Here is a 19,729-nt window from a genome sequence, read left to right as displayed (position 1 = left end):
ACTTCTGGAACAGCCTTCCCAAAGCCCATCCTCAACCAGACTGAAAATTTGTACACTCTGATTAGAAGCATGTCCATGCAGGAAACCAACCAATATAAATAAACTCTAATAATTCTGCAACCTGGTATTACTGGATCATCTGCAGATTTCTAATGAACGCCCTTTGATTTCATTTAAATAAAACATGATTTCTTCTGATTTAATGAGCAGCTTCTCTTAAATTCCGTTATTGAAATCTTTCTAAAGATTTATTTTAATCTAACCTTTTCCTGAGTGAAGAACTCCTATTTATGTTCTTGTGATTAAAGTCCCTCATGAGTTTCTGTAGCAGAACAAATAATGTATCAGATGTACAGTTTTTTGTAGATGATGTCAGAAAGATTCCTAACATCTCCTTCATATCATGAAGTCACATTAAAGGAGCAGAACTTGATGTGGACCAGGTTCTGACAGAATTCTTAGCTGTTCCTGATCTGTTTCTAACTGAAGAAGTGATGAACATCAGTCTGTCGCCAGGTGGCGCTGTCTCACCTCTTTTAGCAGCATGGATGTAGTTGGACACTTGGATGGTTCCTCCCTTCTTCTCATCTGAGGACAGAAAGAGGTCAGAGACGTCAGCAGCAGCTGAGGAACTGTCGTCATGTTCATGCTCCAACAGAACTGATCAGAACATCATCGATTTATTGGTGATCGGCTCAGATTGATCCTCAGAGACATTTCACTGCCTGAACCCACCTCCAGCTGGTTCTGTTCATCACTTTTTATCAACAAATGCTAAAATCCTCCGACAGCACTTTTTCTAATGTCCAGGAGCTCTGGGATTGGTTGGATCAGGTTACATCCTGGACATGTCATCAATGAACTAGAACCAACATTTTATTGTGAACAGGTCATTTACAAGAAGTAAATATTTCTATTCACATAAGCAGCTCCAGATCCTTTATCAGACCAACTATTTTTAGTATTTCTGACATTTTGTTCTTGTCTTTCTGTGTTCTGATGAAGCTGCTGTTATAACTCTAAAATAAATGAATAAATAAATAAATCTTTCTAGAGTTCTTAGATTTAACAAAAGAAGTTCCTTTGAGTTAGCACAGCAGGAATAGAATTTAGTTTAGTTCTTAAAATTGTTTAAAAACAAAGTTTTTAGATTTCTACTTCAGAGTGAGAACGTTTCTAACATGGGTCTGTAATAAGGCTGTGTGTTGATTGGCTCAGATGATGATGATGGAATGAACAAGTGGAACTTTGGGAACCTTCCATTATAAAGTTAAATTTGTAAACATCAGATGAAGTTGGGTCTATAAATGGCCAACACTGATGTCGACCTGTGGTGAACGGAAAGTGTAAAGAACTGATTTTTCCTCCATCATTAGGGAGCTCCTCTCCAGTCTGAGTTTATTCTGAGATGATTTCATTTCTGACTCTTAGCTGCGACAATAAAATCATGTGACCTGTCTGTGCCTGCAGGCAAGGAGCAGGGGAGCAGGATAATCTTGACCTTCTTACCGATGACCCTGAGGTCGACAGCACGATCATAGTAGAAGGAAAAGGCGTAGAAGTCGATGTCTGCTGCCTCGGATGCTTTCATCACCTTCCTGTCCAGAACCTTTTCTACCCTGGCGAGGCATGCCTCGTAAACAGGCTCCCCTGAAACACAAACACAAGATTCCTATATGCTCAACCAGCTGCATGATGGGTAATCTGTGAGCCTGCCGATCATATCATTTCACCTGTCTTCTGTCCCTTCACAGTGTAGACCACATCAGCCTGTTCCCACCTGCCTGAAAACTCTGGAGGAAGGCAGGGGCTGAGCAGCTCAGTGCTGCCCCCTACTGCACCAAAAAACACACTTTATTAGTTTTATCTCGCCGGTGCTCCAATGTATACAAGATCATTTAATATTTACTGTGACCTGAAGCACGAAATGTCCAACAGAGACAAACATAGAGAGAATCAGGGACAGCTTGTATCAGTGGGCTAGTAGGGCTAAGCCCTCCCTGATGTTTACAATATAAATGTTAAAATAACTAATAAACACAAATTACAAATATTGTATGACATTTTGTGAAATTTATAACAAAGCCATGACATTTTGTGAAATTTATAACAAAGCCAAACAGTCCCGAGAAAATCCCCAAGTCTTTCCAAAGGGCTAACTTTTGACAGCCCCGTTCAGCCCCTTGTCTTGTGTGGTACAGAATGATTGACAGTTGTTTTGTCCTGCCCCCTCGGTTTGCTGCTCATTCGGGCTAATTTAGTTCACCCCAGGGTCAGCCCAAGGCCTCAGGCTTTAGCCAATGAGGGTGGACGTACAATAACGTGCCTCAAGTTCGAGTGTACGTGGGCGTGGTTTATCGTGGACTGAGATAAGTGCATTGGCGAGCAAGATAAAGATAAATGAGGTGAATTATTTAATTTCTCACTCGTTTTCCTTAATGTCTTTGGGGGACAAAGCGGAAGTGAAGATGTTGGGAGCAGATAGACCCAAGGATATTCAAAGTTTTCCTGTGACCTGGTTTCAGTTAAAGGACTGACTAACAGCAAGTGTAGCTAACAGATCTTTAACGAGGTGTTTATTGACCTTTTTGGATCCCAGAAAATTTGTCAGAGTGAGCTTCTCTTTAAATGAGGTAGGATTCATTTAAAAAAAGAAGCACTTTCCAATATTGCATGTCTTGTTTGATTTTACATTATCAGTGTGATTAGTAATTGTGTCAAGGAGTGTGGTGCAGTGTTATGCAAAGCTGTTTGATTGGGAAAAATCATCTGAAATGATTATAGCTGAAACTCTTAATAAAGGGAATGAAGTATTGGACCACTGACAGAGGCTCTGTGTGAGCTTGGCTTTTGGTGGTGGTTTGTTTTAAGGTTGTCTTTATGATGAAAAAGAACATAATGTCAATTTATAGCAGGTTTTCTTTATTTTAAATTGGATGCTTCTGTTGTTGAAATCCAAACTGCAGTGTTTTATTATACATCTGTTAGCCCACCCTACAAATATCACCACCATCCGCCACTGGAGAGAATGCATGGTTTCCTGTCGGGGACTGTGTTCAGTACAAACTGATTCTGCTTGTTTGAGTGAAACTCTGAGGAAGACTGTTTTCATCTAAAGTCTGTGGAGGCTGCCAGTCAAAGTTGATCAAAAACTCCCATGAATCTGCAGAGGTGACTAATGGGCTGAGACTAAACTCTTCTGTTCAAATCATACATTATTAGGATGAAACGGATAACTGAACTTCAGCTTGTGTCTGTTTGTACTGCAGCTGCTGCTGATGGACAGCTCTGATTAAACACAGAAATCCATCCAAACAGATAGAAACATACAGAAACAGAAGTGCAGTCATAAAACGGTCAGAGAAACAGACAGGAAGTTCAGAGTGGATCTGAGATTCTTCCAGCAGCTAAATCACAGCAACATCTGGCAGGCAAGGAATTAATCTTACAGTGTGTTATTAAAAGATTAGATAATGGCTTATTTATCTGACTGGGGGGTGGGGTGTGTGTAAATGTTAAAGATGAAACTGAAAAAAAAAAAGAAGAAATAAAGAAGGTCAGGTACGTACGGGGGATGGCGGGTGCATCCACCCCTCCTAAGACCTCAAGTCGAGCCGACATCAGACCTAGACCCAGATAGCTGCAGAGAGAGGGAGGAACAATTGATTTATGACCAATAAATGAAGCAGAAACAATCCTGACTGATTAAGTGTGTCTGAGTGTACCTGTGAGTGTAGACAGTGTGTTTGCTGTTGAACATCTGGAAGGACCTGATGGATTCGACGGGTGAAGTCTGGATGGTTTTCTGCTCACAAACATAACAACAAACATTAAGAAAGATTTTCTTGCCCCAAGTTCAGACTCTCAGGCTTTGAGTAGCTGGATGACCAACCAAACAGCAGGGGACTAACTGTGAGACCTTGTTGTCTCAGTCCTGAATTACCATCTGAATGGTGTAATCAGCAGTGGACAGGTGTAACTGCAGGTGTGAATGAAAACAGGACTTTGGCCTGCAAAATAAACTTAAGTATCATCAGGTCTGAATAACTATCATCTTATTGTTTTCCTGGAGATAGAGTGCCTGTTGACAATCTTAGAAAAACCAGAGTAAAAGTCGATGTTCCAGTGTGGATCCAAAAGGGACCTCATCCGGGACCATAATGTATGTCAACATCATGCAAACATGGTTATCTACACAGATGGTGTCTATTTTTGCATGTTTGTAAAAGGTTAAGTTAGCTATGTGTGACTGCTTTCAGAAAGACATAACAATGAGACAAGAGATTCAGTTTACCAGACTGTCCAACCATGAAAACAGTTGATCTTCAATAAGAGGAAAAGTCAATGTCCCAGAGTTTTAGTGTGGATACAGATGGAGCTTGTCTCTCCTCATGTGTGCAAAAAAATGTTAAATATGTTTTCTGTCAGAAAGACATAACAAGAAGACATAAGTATAAGTGGTTGTACTCTCAGAGAAAAGAATCAATTTGCAAACCTACTCATGCAAAACAGTTACATAACCGATGTTCAATAAATCTCCCCCAACTGTCAATCCCTGAGTCCTCTGTTCAATTATGGAGTAGAAATTCATCAACATTATTAGAGAGCCAGCTACAAGAAGAGGCAATTATGTAGAATAATAATTGCAAACAAAACTAAAATGTCACACGATCTGACGCTCAATTAACCCAGACAACTACCCTTGTAAACAACTGGCTGTCTAGTTTAAATACGAAGCATTTACCATCATCAGCTTCCCAATGCCAACCTTTTGGTAAGCCATGGTCTCTTCTGGGCCAGCCTCAGTGAGCTGCCTCTGTGGTCCGGTGGCAGATTGGCTGACACCGGCTTAGCACCAGCGGGACTGTAGCAGCTGTTGCCCAGCAGTAACAGTGGGCTCACAGATGACAGGATCATAATGGTTCAACCAATAGTCCTGCAATGATGGCCTAACAACCAGGAACTAGCCAACAACAGTCTACTTTATTCAGATACCAGCAACACAGAAGCAACTCCATCAGTGGGACTGGCTGAGAGCTAACCATCCAGCAACTGGAGGTGAACAACGGCCTGCTGCACCCGGACACCATCAACGCAGCAAGTATTCCACAAACAGGTCGAAATAAAGCTGTCGTCAAGCACCATAGAAGGAAGTTTGCTTATGTATTATGGGCCCCAAAAACTAAACCAAGGGGTCTGCTTGGTGGCCACATAAACATCTGAAATATAATGCCCAAAGGTGATCAGATACAACATCTATTAAATGAATCAAATCTAGATTTCCTATGCATAACAGAGTCTTGGTTACATAAAAACTCTGCAACGGCTGGTTTAAGTGTACCAGGGTACAACATTTTAAAAAAAGATAGGTCTAGGGTAGAGGCGGGTGGCAGGGGGAACATCTGACATGCAAACAAACTAAATGGTCATCTATAAATAACTTAGAATGTATTGGTCCTAATGTAACCCTCTCACCACAAATGGCAATCATCATCATCAGTCCCTTAACTTATTGTTGTGTACCAGTGGCGGGCGGTGCATTTCACACTTAGGCCTTCAGTGATGTCCAACTTAGTCAATAAATACCTTTCATTATGCCATCATTTATAACACCAGGATGAAAATCAAAATGGGCCATTATCCGGTGCATTTTAAAAATCAACAAACCCGCATCAGTAATTAAAACATATCTGGTATGCTACTGTCAAAACTAAATAAAATAGAATAAAATAAATAAAATGTTTGCACTCACCAAAACGGCTGTGTTCCCCAAAACACTTATTTCAACACAAAATCCATTCTGGAACAGGTTAGCTAGCTCGGGGGTCGGCCGTCCTCCTCTAACGAGATCTAGCTTCTCTTGGAAATTTCGTCTTGAAAACGGCCTTGCCAGTATATCAGCAACCAAATCAACGTGTTGCTCTCCTTCGGCCATTGTGGGTTTTTAACCGTTAACAGTCCCGGGTGTGACTCTGTTGATCTGCATAGTACTGCCGTGGCTCAAACTAGTAAGTATCCATATCCAATCAGAGGACGCGTAAATGTCACGTTCAACTTGAGGCCAGCTAGAGGGCCTTACTGACACAACTCGTGATCTGATTGGCTATCGCAACTATCTATCAACTGTATTTGCCCGTTCACTTACAGTGCACAGATGCCCGCATTGTTAATTCTGAAGGCCAGGACAGATTTCATACAGCCTGGCAACATAAGGTAGCTGAATTCTGATTGGATAAAAACTCTAACCTAAAAACAACAGCACTGGAAGGAGCATAATATGACATGAAGAGAATATGAATACTTTTAGATATCTAGGGAAAGTAAATAAAAAATAAAATTTAATTTTATCATAATTATGATCATGATTTCTGGTTATATTAGGCCAGCAGAGAAGGCCTTGCTGGCCCTGATGGCCCACCGCTGTTGTGTACAAACACCCTTCACCAGCAACTTTGACCAATCTTCAGTAAGACAAGAGAGGGCATGGAAAGGAAGCCCTGTCAGATGACAAATGTCATCCACCCATTGACCAGGGGAACACCCCCTTTTACAGGTTTCTTCAGCTTTTCCTTGGAGAATCATGTTTGAAAGAATTTGCTTGGCCCTCACTATGTGGGTAAACCACTTTAGTTTCTTCCTCTTGAGCTGTGTAAGGAAGGAGCTATGATCTCCAATTAGGACGTGGACTACGACAGACCACAGCAGGAGGACCAGTGGACCTAAAGCAGGTATTGGTAGCAGGTCTTTTCAAAAGCGCATATTCTTTTCTCTTTCTCAGTGTTCTGAGCCTGGATTTCTGCAGCATAGAGGACTGATAAGACAAGCAGACATAGGAATCTAACTTTGATAGCCAGCGACACTGATCTGTCCTTCCAAACAATGTTGAGTTTTGCTAGGCACTGGCAACTTTGCCTATCCTTGTCTTCAACTCTTTAACTAAGTTGACCTCTAATATTTTATTAGCAACTACAGACTGTTCTTAAAGAATGTAACTGGAAGAAGGAGATCATTTTACTTGGCGATTTTACCAATAACTTGTTTGACAAATCCAATTGTAAACAACTCAAATCAAAAACTAATAGTCACTGTTACAAGTGATCAAATGACCCACCAGAATATGTAAATCAACAGAAATGTGTATTGATCTGGTTTTTAATCATAGATGTGACAGAATAAAAAAAAAAAAACTTAACATGGTCACAGGTCTATTTGACCACAATCTTAACCTCCTAGGACCAAAGCTTTTGTTTGATGTACATTTTTTCATTGCAATATCTTTATATGAGGATGCAGGGTCTCAGGAGGTTAAACTTTTCTAAAATAAAAAAAAAAAAAAAAACAACAAAAAACAGTTTGTTCGTCCTCTTAATAAAACATCTGAGCAGTTAAAAATACTTGAAAGTAAAATAAGTAATCTGGAAGCAGCACTGAATAAAATTAAATGGTTTGATTTTCTCTCACAGGGTAAAGGTAAATGAAAATTGATGGTTATTTGGGAATCAATGTCAGAAAAAAGTTAAGTAAGATCAGAAAAAAAACATCTGCGGTGGCTGAATAATGGTATGTAGACATAAATGGAACAATGTTCTTAAGACTGCTCTCAGAAATTAAATATCCCCAAGATGACTGAAAAATGCACAGCAGAACCTCTAATCATAGCTTATTTAATCTACATCAAATGCAAATTGGCTGCAGAAGACACCATAAAACTAAAGCAGCCAACTGTTTTTTCTTTTTGGAAAAATTAGGTCTGACATTGATAAAGGCGGTGTTATTGTTGTAGTGTTTCTAGACTTAAAGAAAGCTTTTGATACTGTCAATCACCACTATGAAATGGATAGAATTGTAACTACTATAAAGACAACAATGTGTAAGAGTACAAAATATAACAGCTACAACCTGAAAAAAAAATCACTTACAGTAGGTCTACCTTGAGATTCAGTTTTGGGACTATTATTTAGTACATACAGTTTTCCATGTGGCTGTCCACCCACAGTGCCAGGTGTCCACACCAAAAAAAACAAAAACCAAATAAACAAACAAACATATGAAAAAAGCAAGCTGCTCAAGAATTGTCTTCCACAATGAGCAATGTAATTTCTGATCTACAGTCCCTGACAGAAGTTCTGTCGCTTATCCATGTTGTGGAAACAAAAGCTTATAACCTGATTTTAAATTCATCCATTGGTTTTAGAAATGACTGATATGAAAGCTGAAACCCTCCCAAATGAGGTTTAATTTACAGAAATGAATTTGCTTCACTGAAGAAATTATGATCCTTTAATGAACACAGAAAGGTCAGATTTTGGCAAGACAAAAGTTTAGTCGCCCACAGAAAGTAATGTGAAAATCAAACAAATAATTTACTTCAAATACAAAGATATGTTTCATAACATTGGTGAATGAAGTTGTGGTGCTATTAGAGCCATATGTAATATTTTGTGTGACTTCCATGAGCTTGAAGGACTGCATCCATGCGGTTCGACAATGATTCATACAATTTATTGATGAAGTCATCAGGAATAGCAAAGAATGCAGTCTTACACGCCTCTCAGAGTTAATCAAAATTCTTCGGTTTTGTCTTCCAAGCTTCCTTTTTCATCCTACCCCAAACATGCTCAATAATGTTCATGTCTGGTGACTGAGCTGGCCAGTCCCTGAGCACCTTGATCTTCTTTGCCTTGAGGAACTTTGATGGAGAGATGGATGTATGAGATGGAGCACCATCCTGCTGCAAAATTTGACCCCTTTTATGATTGGGAATATAGGCGGTAGCTAATACTTCTTGATATTTTAGGCTATTGATATTGCCTTCCACCTTGCAAATGTTTCGCACACCCCCGTACTGAATGTAACCCCAGACCATGATCTTTCCACCACCAAACTTAACTGTTTTCTAGGTGAATCTTGGATCAAAATCTGACCTTTCTGTGTTCATTAAAGGATCATTGTTTCTGCAGTGAAGTAAATTCATTTCTGTAAATTAAACCTCATTTGGGAGGGTTTCAGCTTTCATATCAGCCATTTCTAAAACCAATGGATAAATTTAAAGTCAGCTTATAAGCTTTTGTTTCCACAACATGGATAAGCGACGTAACTTCTGTCAGGGACTGTACATCCTAATCTAATAAAACCTGTTTGCATGTTCTTTTTTCCAGAACATTCCAGAGGATGTTTTTCATCTTTTGCAGAAGATGTAGATCCTGCCACGATGACACAAGGAACAAAATCAGAAGTTGTTCATGAATTGAAATATTTCGGTGTTATCACTGTTAAAAAACTCTGTTTTAAACAAGAAGTCAAAAAAACCCCTGAACAGATTGAAATGTGACACATTCAACATTAGATCAATTACAGATAAGTTAACGTTTGAATCGGCTAAGCTGTGTTTCAACACGATGATTGTATCACATGACGGACTGTATGACAAGCTGGGTACTGGCACGCAAGACCACTCTAAAAAAGGTTGAATTAACATATAAACAAGCTTTAAAAATTCTTGATAACAACAGCCTACCATCACTGTGAGATCTTAAAAAATATATAATTTACAGAGATGGGAAAATGATTTGTTTAAAACCCTCCAAGAACAGACTGTTCAACTACGGGACTTAAAAAAAAAAGAAACAAATCAGAACAGGACGAGTTCCTGAGGGGACTGTTTGGTTCCATTCAGAGAATAACCTCTCAAACTTGGAAAATAATACTAACTGAAATACGTGATCTACATACCCTCAGCTCATTTACGGAACATCCCAAACTATGGTTGCTACTTTAACTATAATCTCATAGATTATACATAAATGTTCATTAATATGGATTGGCTTCTTTTATAAATACATAAACTGTAACTGAGATAGACCAGAGTAAAAGTCAGGTTCAAGTCTGAAAAGGTTTTGTCATCTTTTCTTTGATTTTCAGCTGCAGCTCATGAAGAAGAGGATGAGCTGAATTCCTTCCTCTCCTCTCATCTGACCTAGATAAGACCCCCCACCCCCAGCTGATGTGAGGGTGTTTGTTTAGGATTATCACTGCATTTTCAGATTACAGCCTCTAAGATGGAGCCACCCTGGTAGTTTGAGGAGCAACGGGAGAGAATTTCCTTCTCTTCATCATCCTCACCTCATCGCGGGGGCTGAAGGTGATCTGAGTTGACCCCCCTCCCAAATCCAGCATCCCAACGGTGGGCGAGTCAGCGCTTTGAAGACCACCTGAAAAGAGAGGAGGGAGGAAACGGGAAGAGCTGTAGGATAATCCAATAAAACAGGAAACAACTAGTTCTGATCCAATCAGAATCAAAACAGAAATGTCTTCCTTCCGACTGAGATAAAAACCTTAAATATCACATGTCATAGGTTTTTAAGAAAAAAAAAATAATAAAAAAAACTTTATTCCCAAAGTAGTGAGGATTTTTGGAGGAAAATCTGCTGATAATTCTGAACCACTTCTAGTTCAGTTATGATGGGTTTATGTTTACTTAAAGTAAAGTAGTCCTGGTGTTAAAGTTTCAGATTTGATTGTTGTGTCATGTGACAGAGGTGTGCATTTCATTCTTACCTGTGAGGAAGTTGATGGTGATCCAAGCAGAAATCCCTGAGGAGGAAGAACTAAATGAATCACTAAATTTAGTTAGTTAATTAGACCTTATTTAACCAGGAAAAGAAAACTCTTGATATTCAAAAACTTTTTACAATAGCATCCATCTCAGCCTGTATTGATCCCAACAACACAAAGCTTTAATCAGAGTGAAAATGGATTACTTTGTGGATCTGAAGCTTATGTTATAAAACTAACAGCAGAAAGATATAATACAGCTCTTCACTGAACACTTCTGTAAACATTTCATCTGTTATTGTTCAAGCTACACCTAATAAACTGAAAAAAATGCTTCAGATGAAATATTATAGTGTTTCTGTTGTGACATGAGAAGAAGTTAACACAAAAATCAGCATAGACTGACGTTCCTATAGAGTGGTGTTCAGGGGTATTTTATTTGGACATAAAAACAAAAACACTGAAACAATCAGAAAGACATGTTTGATTTCTGGATGACAATCAATCAATGAATTACATACACTCTTGATCTCAGTTGGTTATGTGTATAAAGCCCACCTGTCCACAGAACCAGTTTCCTTAATTCCAACCCCTCCCTCACCATGGGCAGACCAGAGATCTGTCAGAGGACTTCAGGGACCAAATAAAAGATCTTTACGAGATCAGCATGGACTACAAGACCACCAGCAAGAAGATCTTCTTCATGGGGTGAGGATGATGATGAGAAAGGTGAGGGATCAGCCCACAGCTACACAAGAGGAGCTTGGTAATGATCTGAATGCAGCTGGGATCACAGTCAGCAAGAATAACATCGGTAACATCACCATCACGCTGTGATGGACTGAAGGTCCCCTGATGAAGTAGGCCCAGGTACAAGTTAAATATCAAGTTGAAAAAACAATCTCCACAGCCAAGCATGGAGGTGGAAACATTATAGTTTGAGAATGTTTTTCTGCTAAGGCTACATGATGAATTCACTGCATTGAAAGGCAATGGCAGGGTCATGTATTGTAAAAACCAGAACCTTCCTTCTTCTGTCAGAACACTGGAGATGGGCCAAGGATGGGTCTTCCAGCAAAACAGTGACTCAAAGCAAACAACCGAGGCAACAAAGGAGTGACTAAAGAAAAGCATATTAAAGGTAATGGAGCAGCCGAGACAGTCTCTAGACCTCAGTCCTGGAGAAGATCTGTGGAGGAACTGAAGCTTCAATTTTCCAAGCAGCAGCTAAAAGAACCTTTATGATTTAGAGTTTTTGTAAAGAGGAGTGCGCCAGAATCCCTCCTGAGATGTATTCAGACCTTAAGACCAACTACAAGGAATTTACTAGCAAATGTTTCTCCACGATGTACTAAGTTCTGCTCTGCTTGGAGATCTATTAGTTATTTCTCCCACTGTATGTCCACATGTGACCGCCTGAGACCAGCTGAACATCGTCCAAGCTGCTGTGGACTTGTCCCACACCCAGAGTCCTGAGACCTGCAGCTGTAATGTCTCTGTTTATGCATTGGATCAGGAATCACATGTAGGTCCTATGTTTGAAATGCTTGCCCTGTACAAACACGAAGCTTGCCAGAATATAATCCAATCCTTTTAAAGTAGTTCATACAAGCAATTGTATGAACTATTTGACATTATCCATGTGGGATAATGTCCCACTTAATCTTTAGGGGGGAGGGGGCCGATTATCTGTCCTGTTTCTTTCTGAGGCTGAAATGTTTTCTCCTTTTCTCTGAGTGGGATCAACTTGTTACAACCATAAATGCCCTTTAATGATTACTGAATTATTTCTTTAGGCCGGTCCACTTCTCCTTCTGTCAGGTTGCCGTTAATGGACAGATTCATCGTGTTTCAAACAAACGTTAAACTCTTCAGATTCAGTCTTATTATCTCCCAGATATGCTGCCGTTGTTGTAGAGATGCTTATCCCTCACTCAGTTTACCCTCTGCTGGCCTGGATGGAAGCGACTTATTGTTAATGGAGATCTGAGAGGTTACCAGGAGCCCACCGGGTTCTAAGTGTCTGTGTTTGGCTCCCCCACCCAAACCCTAGTCTCTGCATACTTGTATGTTTTGATGAAAAAATTGCTTCTTAGCGTCTCTGCATAAGAGTTTTATAATAAAGCTCCTATGATACAGTTTCTACCAAGCACTTAAGCATCCACTTCTGCATGCATGTGGGGTCAAAGGTCACAGATAAAAGGCTCTAATGCATGCAGCTGAGTGCAAATATTCTGCAACAGACACTAATGTCTTCTTTGAGATGACCTCAAAAAGGAAATCCTTCGTTTCTTTGCACATTTCATTTTATCTACTTTCTGCTGCTTCATTACTTGTTATTAACACTTCATTAACACTAACTGGGTTTAAGAATGATGGATATTTGTGTGGCCTTCATTCATCAGAATGTGTTTATGAATGAAGACCAGACCATATTCTGACTGTGGCCCTGTTTACAAGACGCTGTTTTTAGGTGAAACTGGAACATTTCTGTTGTGTTTTGGCCATTTGTCTACATAACCACAGCGTTCGTTTTCTCTGACACCAAAACTTTTATAATCCAAGTCTCAGAGTGAAAGGTTTTGGAAACGCCCGGCACTGGTGTGAAATCACTGCACTTAATAGTTTTTCTGCGCTTCTGACACAGAACCTGTATGTGCTTCGGTCTGCGTAGACAGATTTCTCACATTCTACAAACACTGAACGGGCCTGTACCTGTTTTAATGCTCCAGACTGAAGTGTCTGTGCACATGGGCATGTTGTTGAAAATACAAAATTCACAGCGCCAACTAGTGGCCCAGCATGGAAACTACAGAGGATTCAACAAGCACAGCATTACCAAGTCATGTTTTTATAATCAACATCGGAAAATCTAAAACATTTCTAGGAGATTGTTCACGTATAAACTGGGTCTAATGCAGAAATTCTGTTCCTTAAATACACATTTTTTAATTTAGCTTTATATCAATCTATTTCTAGATTAAAAATGTATTTACAAATGACCTTTTTGCTTTTAGGCCTGGACTAATTCCTTTATATTTCCCTCCAATGAGCCAGACTTTTCTGAAATCTGCTAACATAGTTCTGGATCAACAATTCTCTAAACTTTCTGAAGGTCTTTCAGATTGTTCTTTGTTTGCTCTTTCTCAGTGTCTCAGTCTCAGATCTAAAACTCTCTCTCCATCAGATAGATCTGAACATCTTTAAGGAACAGGAACAAACCCATCTGAAACCTGAACCAGGATCTTCAGCTGACCTTCTCAGGGTTCCTACAAAGTCTTAGAAAAGTTTGGAAGTTGTTTTTTAAGATTTTACAGGTCTGGATAAGTACAAAAAAAGAAAGGAAAATGTTTCCAGACTATGCTGTACTTGCTATTCCATTTCCTAAAATATTGAACTCTTAATTACATAAAGTTTTTCATTTCATTTATAAAATTTGTTGACATTTTGAAACATTTCAAGAACCAAACCAGGTTTTAAACTGCACTGTATAAACAAAGACCATTCATTGTATGTTACATATCCAGCTTTTTTTGTTTGACTGAATTAAAATCATTTCAGAAAATTAATGTTTTGTTTTGTTTTAAAGCCGGACCTGTATAAGACTGTGTATTTGTCACAAAAACAGACAACCAAAAGCATTGTTGTGTGCTCTGCATCTGCTGTTTACAATGTGTTGTGCAGTTTTAAAGAAAATGTTTGTATTTATTCTTTTTAAAAAAGGACCCAAAAATTGACAAATCTGTAAGTCTGATTCTCAAAAAGGCCGTGTAGAAACCCTGATCGACTGCACGTCATGTTGTCAGCTCAGCTGTCAGAGCTCAGACCAAACTGTGGATCTTTGGTGTTTTTCATGTAGAACAGGAATAGATTGTGTTTCTGATACACAAAGAGACACAAAGAAACTAAAGATTTGATTTAAACTTTTTTAAGTTTACTGGTATGTCAATACCACCCTGGTTCAACCTTTGGGTTTGGAAGTTTTTTTCTGTTAGACTGAGGTCAGAGTTAAAAACCCTCCTCTGAAAATGTTCAGGTCCAAGGACTGAAACTGAGAGAAAAAGCAGCCAAGGTCCAAGAAAAACATCTGAAAGTGTTTCAGAAAGTCTGGATTGTTGGAGGAAAAATAAAAAAGACCCTAGGATGGTTCCAGGAGGTTTAAACTAGACTGGACATATAGTTTCTTAAATTCCCCATAATTTTTCTTGTTTTTATTCACATTATTCTTTTTCTGGAAATAGGAAAAGTCTTGTTTGTTGAGATTTAACTTCAAACCTAAATTACACCCAACTTTTTTAATTTACACAACTTTCAAATATATTTTACACCAGACCTCCTGACTCGGACCAGAACAGACCTGACCTGGTCCAGATCAGGACAGAACTGGTCCAGCACCCTCCATCAGTGGTCTTGAATAAACCAGGTTTAATACCAGAGTTTAAATGTGGGTCTCTGATTAGTGAGGACCTGTTACCTTCATCGGTTCCGTCCATGATGGACACACTGTCCTCTCTGGACAGGAAGGGGGACTCCTGGAACAGTACCCTCACCTGGAAAAGATAAACATTAACAACAACAACAATCACCAGGAAGTAAACAACAACAGAGGTAGCTTTAAACAACAAACATTTAGTTTGATTTATTTTTCTGAATTCCGTAAAAGTTTGAACTCATTTTAAACGTAGAACATGTTCTGACTTGTTGACCAGTTTTCTGGTTCTGATCCAAGCTGAAGGCTAGTCTTGCTTTGGTTCTTGAAGACTAACATGTTTCTGCACAGATGTTTGATGGAGGAGGTCTCACTCTGATTACTTTCTCCTGCACATTTTATTAATGGACCGTACAGAGCTCTAAAGCAGGTCTACACATTAGTGTGAAGTTCTCATTTGGTCCAAAAAGCTCAGTATGGGAGGAGTTTTCCCTGCTGAGGTGTCACAGAGAACATTTAAGATGAGCCAGTGGTTCTGTGTTGGACACTCAGATGAAGTTAAACAAGGACAATCAGTGGTTCTGATGTTAGGACTGAACTGTTCTAAGTTACTGTGTTTCGAAGTGAGATGTTAATCACATCTGCAGGTTTCTGCTCATTTCTGTCATATTTTATTAAAACTGCACCGGTTTGTTGTTTGGTTCAGATAAAAGTTCAGATGAGTTTTTTTATATTAAACTATTTAACCTGTGAACAGTCTGGGTCTTCAACTCCTGACACATTTCCTCTGGTTTGGAGTTTGTTGCACTTAAATGTTTCATATCAGCAAATAAATGTTAACATCAGATAAAGATAACCTGAGTAAAAACAAAATGTCATTTTTAAATAATAGTTTCATTTATTAGGGAATTAGGGAATAAAAGCTCTCCAAACCAGCCTGGCCTCTGTGATAAAGTAATTGCCTCCTTGTTATGAATAAAGTGATTTATTTTTAAAGCTGAGTTCAGTTTCAGTAGCCACACCCAGGCCTGATTACTGTGAGACCTACAAAATCATTAACTGACTTAAACAGAGCCACTACCCACAGAAAACAGAACAGTGGCGAACCTTCCCAGGAGCAGCTAGTTGACCAAAGTTACTCCAAGGACTCATCAACGACTCATCCACGTGGTTTCAAAAGAACCCTGAACATCTAAAGCTCTGCAGGTCTCACTGCCTCAGTTCAGGTCAGAGGTCACGTTTCAACAAGAAATTAAAGCTGCAGCAGCATTGCGCGGCCCTCGCAGCTCAGCGCCGCTCCGGCCTTGCGACCGCGGGAGCTCTGGCGACTGCCGTCTACGCTCTTGCGCCTTTTCTGCACCGTCCACTAGGTGGCATTTACAGCAAATGTCCCAAATTGCCTTCAGTCAGGATCAGTACCAGTCCTTTGCCATGCTGTGAACTTTGACCTTCCTACGTCAAACGGTTGAAGAGTTAGAGCACATGGGCTCTCGTGACCTTTGACCTTGTCAACTTGAAGTTAAGAAGGCTGATAGTTGACCCATGGGGAGTCTTGTTGTAAAGTTTGACCTACCTACTGTGCACCGTTTCAGAGTTACAGTCACCCAAAAATCCTTAGTGGGCGGGGCTTAAGTGTTGTCATTAAATTACCACACTAATGTGTGCAACAGTGCTTACTGGTGATGCACAAAAAATGTCATGCAGATCGGATGAGGTATCAGGGAGATATAACTCTTCAACTATTATAGGGGGCGCACTGGAGTCAAATTCCAGTATAACCCTATTGGCCTCTTCAGAGGTTAACACAGGTCATTCATATCCAGTTTTCAGATAATGCATGTGTGATTTAGAGCCAACCGTATGCAAACGGCGAGGGATTGGCGTTCGCCATTCTGTCACGCCCACATTAATCAGGCAACAGTCAGTGCTGAAAGCAGGATTCTGCATCATGTTGTTCTGTCATCTGACACAGGCTTAAATTAGTATGAGTGAAAGAGAAAAAAGGACAACCTCCCACAGGAAAACAGGTTACTTCCTATTGGAAAGGGGCGGGGCTAAAGTGATGTCACAAATTGACCACGTTAATGTGATTAGTACTAGTCTGTTATGACACAGTTTCATTAATCTATGACCTTGTATGTGGAAGTTATTACACTGTGATGTTTCATGGCAAATGGTCAGATTTTGAGGCTTGGCCACGCCCACATGGTTTTATGTATCAAAAAGCTTTTGATAACTTTTGACCTTCAATGTCTCAAGACTGAGCTCAGTGATTCTGAAGCCTGTATGTGAAAAGCTGTAGGAGGAGTTCGATCAAATGCGGAGGCTGTGTTAGGTCAAAATTGGGCAAAAATCTGAACTTTGATCCAAGATGGCCGACTTCCTGTGAGGTTTGGACCATGGCTCCAAGAGACTTTTTCATAGGTTCTAAGAAGTTACACTTGTGTATCGAGTTTCATGATTGTTAGTAAAAGCATGGCTTGGGGCTGGTTTTTTACAGTTTTCTAAAGGGTGCTGTGGAGAAATTAGACCACTCCCACCAAATATGGCACAGCATTTCTGCTGGGGGCTGGACTAGGATTGATCGTAGTGAGTTTCGTGCTGCTCGGCTTGATAATGTGGAATTTAGAGCCAAACGCATGGTAACGCCGTTGCCATACGTCTGACTTCGCCACGCTGCCACGGCCACGCCCTCCAGCGAAAAAATCTTTGTACTTTAATACAAGTCAGACCAACTTGTTAGCTGTCACCTGACATAGGATCGACTTGATTCGGTCAAGGGGTGTCCGAGATGTAGCTCTCCAAAAACAAAAAGTGACTTCCTGTTCTGAGGGGGCGGGGCTTTGATGACGTCAGAATATGACCACATAGGATCGTCGGGCATCCTACAGGGATGAGTCATACCAAGTTTGGTGCATGTCGAGCATTGTGTGTGAAAGTTATTACGTTTTGTTTGCTTCGCAGAGTACGCCAAGTTTGCCGCTTGGCCACGCCCCCTGAACGTGCTCAAAAACTCACGATTTTGATAACTTTTAATCCCCCATCCCTCAACTGCATACTGACCAAGTTTGAAGCCAATCGCTCAAAATCCCTAGGAGGAGTTTGTGAAAGTTCAAGGTGTACAAAAGTCAAAAACGGACAAAATTTGCCCTTTGATCCAAGATGGCCGCCTCCCTGTACATTTCAGGGCATACCTCCAAGAGACTTTTTTTCTGGATTTGGCGTGTTCTACCTACATACCAAGTTTTAGATCTCTACGATGTAAGGTTTGTCCAATCTCACGTTAGGGGGCGCTGTGGAGCAGTTTTGCCACGCCCATTTTTGATTCCATTAAAATAATAAAATTTTTCGTGGGGGACAATTTTGGGTAAAGTTTGGTGACTTTTTGAATATGTATAAACCTCCAAATTAGCGTTTCTATGCGGACAAGAAAAATATTTATAAGAAACAGAGCAGATGCAATAGGCCTTCGCAGTGCTGTCGCTGCTCGGGCCTAAAAAAAGACGGAGGACAAAAATGGCCTCCAGGGACAGTTGGTCAGAACAACCTTTGAGCAAAAAGAATGCAAAGATCCATCTCATGTCTTCATGATCCCAAAGATTTCTGGGAAAAGATACTGTGGACTGCAAGACAAAAGTTGAGCTTTCTAGGACGTGTGTCCAGTTACACCTGGAGTAAAACGAACTCTGCATTTCAGAAAAACCAACAGTCAAACATGGTGGTGGTAGTGTGATGGTCAGAGGCTGCTTTGCTGTTTCAGGAGGTGGACCACTTGCCTTAAACTGCTCCTCACCAGAAAATCCTGAAGGAGAACATCCGGCCGTCAGTTTGCCACCTTAAGCTCAAGAACATTTGTGTTCTGCAGCAGAACGATGATCTGAAGCAGAGCAGCAACATTCCTCCACAGTCATGTGGCCATCAGCAGATGTTGGCACCAAGGGAGGCTCAGCCAGTTATTAGGTTTAAGGGTTAATAACTTTTTCACACAGGGCCAGGTTAGTTTGGATAGTTTTTTCCTATAATAAATAAATCATGATTTAAAAACTGCATTTTGGTTTTACTCAGGTTATCTTTGTCTGATATTAATTTCTTTCACCATCTGTGACAAAAAAAGCAAAAAGAAGAATTCTGTAAGGATGTAAATACTTTCTCACAGCACAGTAATATACACTGCAAAACATCAGAGCAAAACATCCGTTTGTAATTTATTCTACAAGTACATTTTGACATAAAATAACATGAAGTGACTTTTAAACTATTATTTTCCTCTCAGTTTCTCCTTAAACTGAGAACAAACAGGAGGTCTGATTTGGTTTGATTAGATTTATTTATATTTTAATGTCACATTTTAATAACCGCCTCCTGCCCCCCTCCCCCCTCCCCTCAGAGTGTAATCTGCTGAATCAGGTCCAGTCTGATAATAAGAGCGAAGCTGCAGATTTAAATCCTGTTCTGGCTCTCTGCTGCTGTCCTGTTAGCTCTGATTAAACACTTAACGACTTTTACATCTCTGGATCCAAAACCGGGATGAAGAGGAGGAGGAGCAGCTTCATCAGCTCTCTGTCAGGAGTTTAACGAGGTAAAAGCAGCTGAATGTTGACGATACGGACATTACTGATCGGTTTCTCATTCGGGTACCGTTTTCTTTAAAAAGGCAACACCTCTGTTTGGTCTCGGACTAAAGTTCTCCCAAAAACTTTAGTTCCCTTTCAGTCGATTCACTCGGTACAACATATGTACTATGGG

At 40.0% G+C, this 19,729-nt stretch overlaps 1 protein-coding gene across 1 annotated transcript in view; it reads right to left on the bottom strand.

Annotated features, from left to right (window-relative positions):
• Positions 1-19,729, bottom strand: part of entpd6 (ectonucleoside triphosphate diphosphohydrolase 6) — a 31,051-nt gene that overhangs the window by 6,684 nt on the left and 4,638 nt on the right. Inside the window, exons 5-12 of the mRNA XM_037973563.1 lie at positions 15,029-15,104; positions 10,558-10,593; positions 10,123-10,211; positions 3,726-3,805; positions 3,570-3,640; positions 1,734-1,835; positions 1,510-1,650; positions 532-588 (exon numbers count right to left, since the gene is read on the bottom strand). Of these exons, the coding sequence (XP_037829491.1) occupies positions 532-588; positions 1,510-1,650; positions 1,734-1,835; positions 3,570-3,640; positions 3,726-3,805; positions 10,123-10,211; positions 10,558-10,593; positions 15,029-15,104 (652 nt within the window). The remainder of the gene's footprint in view (positions 1-531; positions 589-1,509; positions 1,651-1,733; positions 1,836-3,569; positions 3,641-3,725; positions 3,806-10,122; positions 10,212-10,557; positions 10,594-15,028; positions 15,105-19,729) is intronic.

This window comes from Kryptolebias marmoratus, linkage group LG22 (genome assembly GCF_001649575.2).
Source record: "Kryptolebias marmoratus isolate JLee-2015 linkage group LG22, ASM164957v2, whole genome shotgun sequence".
Classification (NCBI taxonomy): Eukaryota; Metazoa; Chordata; class Actinopteri; order Cyprinodontiformes; family Rivulidae; genus Kryptolebias; species Kryptolebias marmoratus.
The sequence above is the reverse complement of the archived record's forward strand: the minus strand, read 5'-3'. Positions and strand labels throughout refer to the sequence as shown.